The sequence below is a fragment of the Symphalangus syndactylus genome, chromosome 18 (assembly GCF_028878055.3).
Source record: "Symphalangus syndactylus isolate Jambi chromosome 18, NHGRI_mSymSyn1-v2.1_pri, whole genome shotgun sequence".
NCBI lineage: Eukaryota > Metazoa > Chordata > Mammalia > Primates > Hylobatidae > Symphalangus > Symphalangus syndactylus.
In genome coordinates this window covers 26,633,167-26,645,438 of record NC_072440.2, presented here as the reverse complement: position 1 = coordinate 26,645,438, position 12,272 = coordinate 26,633,167, and the positions used below count along the sequence as shown (strand labels likewise).

The 12,272-nt window shown below is 35.6% G+C and overlaps 1 protein-coding gene across 12 annotated transcripts in view; it reads right to left on the bottom strand.

Moving 5' to 3' along the window:
* Positions 1 to 12,272, bottom strand: part of FAM169A (family with sequence similarity 169 member A) — a 91,320-nt gene that overhangs the window by 44,720 nt on the left and 34,328 nt on the right. For 10 of the 12 annotated variants that reach the window (XM_063623153.1, XM_063623152.1, XM_055253911.2 and 7 more), the window contains one exon: positions 10,917 to 11,088. The exons of the other annotated variants lie outside the window; for them this stretch is intronic. In XM_063623153.1, the coding sequence (XP_063479223.1) occupies positions 10,917 to 11,088 (172 nt within the window). The remainder of the gene's footprint in view (positions 1 to 10,916; positions 11,089 to 12,272) is intronic. 12 annotated transcript variants of the gene reach the window in all.

Below are 12,272 nucleotides of genomic sequence, written 5' to 3'. Positions count from 1 at the left end.
TTTTTTGCTCAAATTAACAGTTACAAGTTCCTGGGAAGTGGATGGTTTCCTCCTCACAATCATGCAGGAACTGTTTCAGTTACCTACTGCTGCCTAAAAACCAGCCCAAAACATATTGGCTTAGAACTAAAATTTATTTCCTGTTTATCACAACTCTCATATGGCATCAGCTAGGGCACTGGGATGGCAGAAGATCCAACGGCCTCACTCCCACAGTGGGACAGTCTGTACTGGCTACAGGTGGAAGAACAGTTGGGCTTGTCAGCCAGAGCCTCAGTTCTCGTCAATGGAGCTGCTGGGGTCTCTTCACACACCTAGACAGACTCAAGTCCTTAAAATATAATCTCACTCTCCCAACAAAAAATTCAGCTGGGTTTCACTTTTAGCTATATTATCAATCCTTATAATTTTACATCACAATGTTTGTTATTCCTTAAAATAACCTTAAAAGGCCCAGAAATCTGAATTTTAGTGAACAGGAAGTGAGTAATCTGTCCAAAATGTAGGGAAGATCATGGATATAGCCCCTAGTAAAAGGTCTGGAAGCCACAAGGAAAGCTGACTAGTAAATATGGACAAGAAAAAATGCTTCCATTACAAATCATCTCAAATGAAGATTACAAAAACCAGAAATACACTTCCTAGTATTGGTCATAAATCCCTTCAGTAGTGAGCTAAACTGACTTATAGTAGTTGTTAACTAGATTGTTCTTCCCCAAAATATTAAGTCTTCAAATTGGATCAAGGCAATTGACAGTTGAAGCCAAATAACAATGAGTACTTCGAAAATAGTGCCTAATGATAGTGACCTCAACTGTGTTTTTTCTCTGAGCTTACCTACACTAAAATACGGTATGCGATTTACACATTTTTGCATCTTTATATACTTCTTGATATAGGCCAAAAGTCACAAAACTTCCACTGAATTAACCAGTGATTAGTTTTGTATTATTTTAGTAACTGTATGAGACTTTTTCATTAATTTTCTAGTTAGCATAGCCCTTTAACAGATAGTCCTGATTATTCCAGGCCGAGAAGGATTTATAAAGTTCAGCTAGTTTTGTGGTAGACAGTGATTACACTTTGGACATGGCCTCATTTTTTTAAATGTATACTTCTTGTTTTTAATCAAAGTTATCCATAACATTGTTTAGAATACAATAGTCATGTAAGACTTAAGAAAAAAAAAAGCAGCTCTGTGACCACTTTCCTGATACACACACACACACACTTTCTACACCCCAAAAGCAACCATTTTGAAGTCATTTAGCTGATATTTTTGGTATTTACTTCTACTTCTCTAAGTAACTTACTATACCTCTCTATTTCTATTTCTTGGTTTTTCCATTTTAGGCACAGATAGCTAGAACTTGGAAGGTGAGAATTTAGCTCTTAGATACATTCACACACCCCAATCTCAACTCCAACATAAACACTTCCCATACAAAAAAGCCCAACACCCCTAAATAGTAATTTGTAATTTGTTAGATCAATTTTCAGTATTTACATTATGACTATATAAATGCTTTCGACAACTGAGCCATATAGTATACCATGAATGTTTATTTTTATCTTTATTCTTGCACTTTATTTCCCTTAATACTATTTATTACTATCTCTCTTATCCTCCAAAGTCTCCAGTAACTATGTAAATCTTATCCCAATAAGTTCAAACACATCAGGTATTTCATGAACTCTACCTTCTTAAATCAATGTCCCAGAGCTTTGTGATCTGCTCCAATCTAGATCAGTCCATCTTTGGAAAAAGAAATGTCCAAAAGATCATTCTGCAATGATGGAAAAGTTCTGTATCTACTCTGTCCAATGGAGTAGCCACTAGTCACATGTGGCCATTGAGCTCTTAAAATGTGGCTAGCAGGACTGAGAAACTGAATTTTAAAATTTAACTTAAACGGCCACATAAAGCTAGTGGTTTTAACAAAGAGCAGCTCCACAACTGACATAGCTGTGATGTTGGATCTCCTTTCTTTTCTCGCTTAGTTTCCTGATCCCATCTTTCCTTCTTGATTTTATCTTAGGAGAGCACAAACTCTACTCACTTCCAGAAAAGGGGTATATAAAAGATAAATTAAGACTGACAATCTAGAAATTTCCTTCTTTTACTCTCACTCTTTATTAATTTGATGGGGCACAGAATACATTGGAAATCACTTTACCCTTGGTATCTTAAAGGCATTATTCCACTTCTAGTATTCATGTTGCTGTTGAGAACTCTAGTAACGTTTTGATTCTTGATCTTTTGTCTAAATCATTCTCTCACTTTATGGAGGCTTTCAAAATCTTTTCTCTATTCCAGATGCTCTGAAATTTCACAATAATCTTGGTATGAGTGTATCTTAATTCATTGTGATGGATGCTCAATGGGCCCTTTTAATCTGGAAATGCGTGTTCTACAGTTCTGAGAAATGTTCATGAATTATTTTATTGGTGATTTTTTCTCCTCCAATTTGTTCTCTCCTCCTGAAACACGTATTATTTAAATAATCCCTCTAATTTTATCATCTCTTCCTATTTACCATCATTTAGGTTTGTTTTTTGTTGTTTCTGCACTCCCTTCTGATCAGCCTCCTCAACTCTATCTTCCTTGTATTGGATTTTTTTTAGTTTCTAAGAGCTCTATGAATATTCTTGTTCTTATATGACTAACTTTTCCAAAAATTTTAAGGGCCACATGTTTTGCATTGTCTTCTCCTCCAGATCTCTTTTATTCTCTTTTGCTTTAATTGCCATTTTTCACATCAGTGGCCTTCCTTACCTATGACTATCTGTTCATAATTAAGAATGAGATATTAAAAAGCTAATTAGAAGCTCTGTGTGTATGGTGGGGCTTGCTGGCAATGGACCTCACAGCAGGATGATATGGCTGGAGCCTTTCCTAGGGGAACCATTTATACTGGTATTTTTAGCTTCTTTTTTCTTTTGGCCTAGTCAAACTCCTCAAAGGAGACATTTTTGCTCATGTAGCCATTAAAATAATTTTGAAATACCATATATTCACACATCCTTGTGATATCTCAAAATTTTCATCTAAGTTTCAATCAGTAATTACAGAAGATGTGATTTCTGACATATTGTTGACTTTTAAAAAACTATTTTAAAAATAATTGTAGACTCACAGAAAAATTGCAAAAACATTACAAAGAGCTCCCATATACCCTTCACCCTAACGATAACATCCTACATAGCCAAAATACTATTATCAAAACCAGGAAATTAACACTGCTATAATACTGTTAGCTAAACTACAGACTTTATTCAAATTTCACACATTATTCCACTAATGTTCTTTTCTGTTTCAGAATCCAATCCAGAATTCCTTCCTGCATTTAGTTTAATATCTCCCTAAACTCTGGTCTTTGATAATTCCTCCATCTCCCCTTATCACTCATAACCTTGACACTATGGGAGATTGTCAGTTACTTTATAGAATAACTCTCCTAATTTGGCTTTGTCTGATGTTTTCTCATGAATGAACTGAGATCATAAATTTTGGGCAAAAATGCTACAGAATGACACTGTGTCCTTCTCAGTACATCATATATCATGGGGTACATGATGTTGATATGTCTTATTACTAGTGATGTTAACCATAATCTATTGGTTAACACGGTACCTGCCAGGTTTCTCTGTGTAAATTTACCATTTTTCCCTTTGCAGTTAATAAATAACATTGACTTAAAGAAAAACAAAACGATTACATCCTTCCTTTATATGTATCAAATGGACTCTAGAAACTACAATCAATGTGATAACTGCTACCATCCATTGAACAAACTATTCCTTAACACAGTTTTACACTGTTCCTTCTTCTTGCACTAATATTTCTATGGCATTTATTCCACAGAATGTTATCCTGATGTAATATTTTTATGCATGGAAGTTTATTGATTATCCAATCATTTTTCTCTACAAGAATATATCTGTATATAAATATAAATTCTAAAAATATCTTGTGATCCTAATGTTCTAAGTATTGATCCAAAAGAAATTTGGAATTATAATTATTATATTAATATACAACAAATCAAAACACAAATATATATCAGGAAAACTAATTACTAAGTGAAAAAAACCAAAATATTATTTTAAATACACCTGTTAATGAAACAGATGGAGCTTATCTTTTTTTTTTTTTTTTTCTGAGATGGAGTCTCACTCTGTCACCCAGGCTGGAGTGCAATGGAGAAATCTTGGTTCACTGCAACCTCCACCCCCCGGGTTCAAGCAATTCTCCCACCTCAGCCTCCTGAGTAGCTGGAATTACAGGCACCCACCATCATGCCTGGCTAATTTTTGTATTTTTTTTTTGTAGAGACGGAGTTTCACCATGTTGTCTAGGCTCATCTTGAACTCCTGACCTCGGGTGATCTGCCCGCCTTGGCCTCCCAAAGTGCTGGAATTACAGATGTGAGCCACCACGCCTGGCCTGGAGTGTATCATTTTTTAATTGGTTTATGAGTTCATGAATTACTTACTACCAGAATGAGACAGAGTTCAGCATTAATCCTATTCCTATTTTTTTATTTTTATAGATATAAGTGCTTAAGAACCTTGTTCAAATAAGAAGGAACCAGAAAACCCTTCGTTATAGCAATGTAAGTGTCCTTAGTTATGTGCCACATATCACACAGTGATCTATTATAAAAAAAATTATCTTTAATAATCTGGCATTATTAAACACAACTCAATTAAATCCTCTTTCATTTTTGTTGAAAACAAAGAAATAGAAACCACCTGACTTACAAAAGAATATCATCTAATTATATCCAGTCACTTTTACACTACTACAAAACTATTTAGAGCACTCTCCCTGCCTTCTTTTTTCTTCTTTTAAAGTGGGACTTCCAGACCTTTTTACAACTCCAGGTTAGCAAGATAAAGGTTAGATGAAAGATATACCTTCATTTTGTAAAATGGGAGAAGGAAGATAATTTATTCCCTAACACAAATGTTGCCACCATACCTGAAAGTCTTCATGTGCCCCCAGGAGCATGTCTTTTCCCAGAGCAAGGCTGGGGCAACTGTCCAGCCGTGCTGCATTAGGGAAGGAACTTTCAGCCAATCCTTTTCTAAAGCTCCACCTCCCAGAAGTAGCTAGTGTTATAATGACTGAACCTTTTGAAGGTTCTAAAATATAAATGTGGTGCTTCCTGCCTTGGGCAATGGCATCTTAGGATTCAGTTACTACATAATCTACCCTTTTCCCAGATTATAAAGTTTTATTGCTGTTACACTCCCCTCTTATTCACTTCGTCATGTGGGATTTATGCCGTTTAAAAATGTCTTTGGTGTCATTCTGGTGGTGTTGCAAGACAGTAGAGGCTGAGGCACGTGTTCAACCCACCCTCTTTAACCAAAGCATTAGCACTATAGCCATACCCTGCCTACCACTAGCAATGTAAACTCCTCAACATGCCATCCAAATTTTCACTATAAAATTCTGAGAAAAGTTTGCAAGCGTACATGTATGACTTATACAGATTTAGAATACAAAGTTCCATGCCTGAGGTCAATGAATTCTGAATGGTGTCCTGAATAAACTAAAAATATTACATAACACTTAGTAGAGCAATTATTGTAAAACTCAATATAGCACAATTTTTTCTTCTTTTACGCTCTCTTCTGTGTCATAAAAAGGCTTTCTCTGCAGTTTTCATCCTTTTATAAACTATTTTTGCAGCTAAGTTTTTGTTACACATGAAGTACTTATACGGAAAGACTATAAAATATCTGATTTTGCAACCATGAACATTTTCTATTATCTTTCATCAAGTGCTTTCCTTTAAGTCTTTAGTGCCATGCCATAAGACGAAGGTATTTGTGGATTTAGCATCTATGGTTTCTTGTGAATGCAAGGCACCACGCAGGTCCAAGATAGGCAATAATTTGTCATTTTCCTATGACACAGATCTAATCTCTATTTGTGGCTAAGCCCGTGTTTTATGAATTAAGTTATATAAACACAGGTACAAAGAAAAGTAATAGCAAGATTTCCTTCCTTAAATAGAAAACTAAAATACTTGAGAGGCTGAGGCAGGTGGATCAACTGAACCTAGGAGGTTGAGGTTGTAGTGAGCCATGATTGTGCACTCCAGCCTGGGCAACAGAGCAAGACACTGGCTCAAAAAAATAATTAAACGACCCTCTAAAAGAAGCCCAGCAGGTGTGGTGACTCACGCCTATAATCCCAGCACTTTGGGAGCCCAAGGCAGGCGGATCATCTGAGGTCAGGAGATCGAGACCAGCTTGACCAACATGGTGAAACCCCATCTCTATGAAAAATACAAAATTAGCCAGGTGTAATGGCACATGCCTGTAACCCCAGCTACTCAGAAGGCTGAGGCAAGAGAATCGCTTGAACCCAGGAGGCAGAGGTTGAAGTTAGCCGAGATCGCACCACTGTACTCCAGCCAGCCTGGTGACAGAGTGAGATTCCATCTCAAAAAAAAAAGAAATATGGAGAATAAAATACAGATCACTTAATGATTTATTCCCTAAGGTGGTAGCATTTTGACTGTTCTACCAGAAGTAATTACTGTATCAACTTTGTTAATCTAATGGTCATTAGGAAAAAGTAAACAGCACAATATTAGAAAAATTAAATAATTCAATTTACCTAGATAAGAATCCCCCTCACAGAACAACATAAAAAGAGAGGAAAGAGAAGCCCTTGATGATGGGGAACTTGCAACTTGACTTTAAGATTACAGATTACTAAAAAACTACCTATAATATAAGAAAAGAGAGAAGTAAACTATAACTCTTCAATGTCTAACATGATGTGCTCAATAAATACCTTTTATTACTAGTCATGATCTGTTGCTACAAGTCTAAAAAACTGACAAGGATAATGAAAACCAAACTTGATAAGTAGAGGGACTGTTAACTATGGATCCTGTGAAAATGTGCTCTAATCCCACTAAGCAATAATGACAACTACAGAAAAAAATACTAACTATCCCAGTGGATTGTGGGGAAGGTGCCAATAGACAGAGGAGATTATGAGAAATACAATGCAAAAGGTGTTTATTATTAGGAACTATCATTAAATAATTCCTAGCCTTAGAAATGTTATTCAAAAAAACTGCATATATCCCAGTTCACTACAGACCATGTACCTGTCACCATGACCATATATCACATATCTATTTTTTTTTAAACAGGGAATACATCATTTTTAGAGTCTGTATGTAAGGAATAAGAACTAGATAATGCCCAAACTTGAAACTATAATGTCTGAAAATTAACCTACTAAGAATAAATCATAAAAGCATTTGACCCAAAATATTAATATATAAATGAGTAGCTGAAGAGTTTTGCATTTTCATAATTTTGCCTATTGAGAAATAATCTTTATTCCTGTATAGCATAATGTCACAGGGTCATACATGGGGCTTTGATGACAAAACACTACCTGCATTTACTCTTATTGAACCTTCTCTTCTCAAGACTCCAAGAAATAAATCTTCCTTTACTACCTATCATAGTCTTTCAACTTAACTACCTTTCTCTTAAATTCAACTTTTGTTTTGAAAGCCAGCCCTGAGACCAAGTATTTCTGCCCACAGATAGTCCCCACTTCTAACCACAGAATTCAGAAAACTTTAGAGCCAAAAGAAGTCTCAATGATCATCTGTGGTCAAGCCTAATTCCCTTATTTAAAGGAGAAAAGTAAAAGCCAAAAAAGACTGCTACACAACTTATAAGTTAATGGCAACACTATAACAAAACCCAAAATCTCTTTGATACTAATATTTGATTTTGTCTTAAGATAATTTCTGCGTTGTACAGTAGACTAAATAGCGAAGTTTCTAAAGAATAGATTGACTTGTCTGAAAAAGCTGTCCCAATTATTTCATTAATAATTTCTTCAAACTCAAACTTATCAGCAGTCTTGAGGTATGCAAAAGAAAAAGAATAGAGAGTAACTAAGGTACAGATTGAATAACCCTTACCCAAAATGCTGAGAACCAGAAGTGACTGGATATCAGATTTTGGGGGGAATTTTGGAATATCTGCATTTTCCTTACTTGTTGGGCAACCCTAATCCAAACATCCAAAATCTGAAATGCCCCAACAAGCATTTCCTTTGAGGGTCTTGTTGGCGCTCAAAATGTTTCAAATTTTGGAGCATTTTGGATTTCAAATTTTCAGATTAGAGATACTCAATCTGTGTATTTTCAAATTTCTTATGAATCCTTTCACTGTCCTCGACTTGTGAGGAGTGTGGTGTATGTTAAGTTATAAATCATTTTGCTTCTTTGTTCTGCTTCCTCCCTAGAGCTTAAGCACAGATTTGAACCAGTCATCATAACCAAAAACACTGAGATACGGACAGATCTCAAGAATTAACCATGACTTGAAAGCAGCGACAATACCTTCAATCTCACTCTATGTTCTTTTTCAAAAATATTTGATGAAAGAATCAATTACATTAAGTAAACAACTGTTGGTCAAAGAAGTAAAAACTTATTTTACCAATAAATTAAGATAAATTCAGGAATCACAAGCAACTATTTTCTGAAGCTTTCCTTCAACTGCAAAATAAACACTAATTTAAAATTTTTTTTTACTTCATTTGAAAGACTAGGTTTGAAACATTTGGTGCTTTTGGAGAATTGTTTGAAAATATAAAACATCATATAAATAATGAGAAAAAATGAAATATACCTTAAAAGAATGAGCTCACTACATTAAAATAACAGTAGAAAAAACAACAAAAAAACCCACAAATATCTTTATAAGAAAACTATCTCCCTAACCCAAAAAACAAACAAACTGTTAAGTCTCTCACAGTGATCTATTTCAGGCAAAGAAGAATTTATACAGTTTCTTGAATTTCATTGTACTGTAATACAATTTGACCTCATAAACAAAGTCTCCTTTTTCTATCAAGGCTATTCTATGTCCTAATAGCCCCATAAACTTATTTGCTATTTTAAAAATCATAAATAATAAATTATTTCACAAGACTTTCATTCAACTACAAATCTTCTTAATAAAGACTTTATCTTTTTGCTACTGGTGTAGAAAAAATATTACATATGTATCAGTATATATATGAAATATGTTTATATAAATACATACTTTGTATGTTTATATACTTTATATATATAAATATAACATATATATATACACACACACACATATCAGAAATACTTCCATCACAAGGTGTTTAGTATTTGTTCTGGACAATTTCTCTAAAATATTTAAATTATGTTTAGGTTTCCTTTGTAGAAAAAACACTTTCAGCCTGAATTAAATGGCTACTGATTCAAAGGCTAGTATAAGCCCACTTAACTCCATTGTTATCTGGTACAACAGGGAAAGAACTAAAATAGTAAAGACGTAAGACAATTAGAGATATATGGAAGGTACTAAAAGTGGCAGATACAGTAGCACCTGGAAACTCGATGCTATAAAATAGTTAACTACCAGAACAAGCAGAAATAGAGGCCAGGTGCCAGAGGAGAAGGAGCCTCAACATGCATAATAAGAAGAGCACACTCCTGCAGTTAAATACTGATCAGAAATACTAAATAGGAAGGCTGTGCCTTTTACTTGTGTGTCTTTCATAGAAAGAGGCCCTCAATACAAAAGTATAAACTAGTTGTGCTCCAAATGTCCATCAGGTAGGAAACTCCCCTGGAGGCAGTATTAGAAACAAAAAGCCTCCAATTCCCACAGGAATTGCCTCATATAAAATAAAGCACAAAACAATTAATTCACACCCCAACTCCAAACATTTAAAAACAAAGTGATGTCTTTTCTGCAAAGCACACTAAATTTCCATTGAACACTCTTTCTCCTCATGTATAATCAGTATTTTTCTAAAGTTACAGAAGTTACTGGTTCTATTTCAAATTTATGCAAGAACAGAGACGATAAAGGGCACCCAAAGTATTTACCTAAAGAAAAAACATTTTAAACTGCACATCAGTTTTTTATTCTTGGGAAAAAATGACCTTCCTTTTATGGACAATACGCACTAATTCTCTTCACAAATGTGTACTAATTATGGGATCAAGGTATCAGTCACAACTGTTCATTAGATCAGCAGTGAATTTGGTAGGATCTTTAGACTGGATGTGACCAGAAGAACTAAGTTTGGAAAATCTGAAATGGAAATAAAAAGGAACTAAGTGTATTCTCTGTGAAAGGTCTTTTGGTCAAGGTACAAAACAAGGCAGACTTTGTTCTTTGATGGTAACAAGGTGTGGGTTGTATTTGCACACAGAGTAAGTAGGTTAGAGCTTCCTGGCTCCAACTGCTCTAGGGAACTGAATGAATGGGAGTACAGGTAAAGCAGGTATGAGGTTGCACTATTTTTTAAGGATAGGGTATAGTTGGCTCTTATGATCAGAAACCCAAACTTTAGAGTAACAATTTCAAAGCTGTTTGTATTTACTAAATATATTAAAGCATTTTGTTTTTCTTGGTAATTAGCCAAGTTGCTCTTTCATATGTCAGGCTGAATGAGGTGTGCTATGCATAAACAGGCTATGCATTTGGGCCACAGGTAGACTGGGGTGTTAGAAGGAACCTGTAACAGTAACAGCAACAGGAATCAAAGTAAACAACAACTTTCGGAAATGTGAGGGCAAGAAGATAGACAAATATGAGGTCCAATGTACAACTGTGTCTCCATATATGTGGAGAAATCTTCTTCGGGATCAAAAACAAAATGTTTATTTTTATTTTGTTTTTTCAAAACACTTTCCCAACAATCCTCACTATCATAGGATGGTAGAATCAAAGTACTCCCAAGAAATACTAATTAAAATCACCTCAATTTGCATGCTAGAGATTAATTTAACAGAGATATTGATACAGTTGGAGGGGTCTAAAATGGAGATTTCCATAATACACAGTTTAAATAACTTTTAAAGACTCACCTGTAGGCTTAACTGAATAAAACCCAATGGCCTCTCCTTTCTTCCACAGAATCTTAGCATAATCAGTACTGCTATGACACAGGAATGGGATCTCATTTCTCTCCATTTCCTGTTTTCTATAAATAATTCGATTCAGAACATACAGAACCACTCTCTCCCCAAGAGTGCTCACCTACAAAGAGAGTCAAACACCAGGCACAGCAGTTATAATATGCATCAAACACAAGATGCTATTTACTTTGCTCCCTGCTCCCATACCTCATACTGGAATTCAAAGCACTTCAAATGCATTCAAAACAATTTGCAAAACATTTTATTACCACAGAGATGAGACTAATCATTCACATAGATTACAATCCATTTCCACACACACATATTATGCATAGAATACTGCCTTTCAACAAAATTCTAAATCGGGCAAAACAGGTCCCCAATGTACCAATCCCTAGCATGTCTTTCAGCACTCGTCATCTTCTTTCTGCTTCCAGCTGCCCAGATACAGGGTCTTACCAACCCTAATCACAGCCCTCACTATAGTAAGCTACTTCAACTGCTTTTTAGTCTCCACATTAAAAAAAAAAAAAAGGGCAGCTTAGTGTTATCCCCTGAACACTTTAAGAACAATTACATCATTTGGTGAGGGAAGACATAATTATGCTCTTGGAAAAGAAATGTGTCTCATCTTTTCCTGGTAAAATGTTCATTTAATAGCCCTATCTTTGCTGTCAACAAAGACAGGGACACCAAAGAAGTCTAATAAAAACATACTTAGGGCAGTAATAGAACAGAAACAGAGCCTCACTTCCTACACACAGGGCTACATGGTCACAGGGACCCCACCAACACTCAGAACTTTCTGATATCAAATAGTGAGGTGTTCCTCATACACAGGCCAGTAGGGGGACTTATGCCTGTAATCCTAGCACTTTGGGAAGCTGAGGTGGGTGGATCGCTTGAGCTCAGGAGTTTGAGACCAGCCTGAGCAACATGGCAAAACCCACCTGTCTCTACAAAAAATACGAACATTAGCCGGGTATGGCTGAGCACATCTGTAGTCCCAGCTACCCAGGAAGCTAAAGAGGGAAGATCACTTGAGTGCAAGAGGTTGTGGTTGCAGTGAGTTGTGACTGCACCACTGCACTCCAGCCTGGTGACAGAGTGAGACTGTGTCTCAAAAAAAAAAAAAAAATCTGTACATAAGCCTATTTTCCCCCAGGTCTCTTAAAACAAGTTCAGGCTCTAATTAGTTTAGTGGATAGAGAAAAGATTGACCATATACATATACTACTCTCAAAAATACCCCTGGCAGGGGATCTCACATACCAAACACAGGAAATAGCAGCTGACTAGCAATAG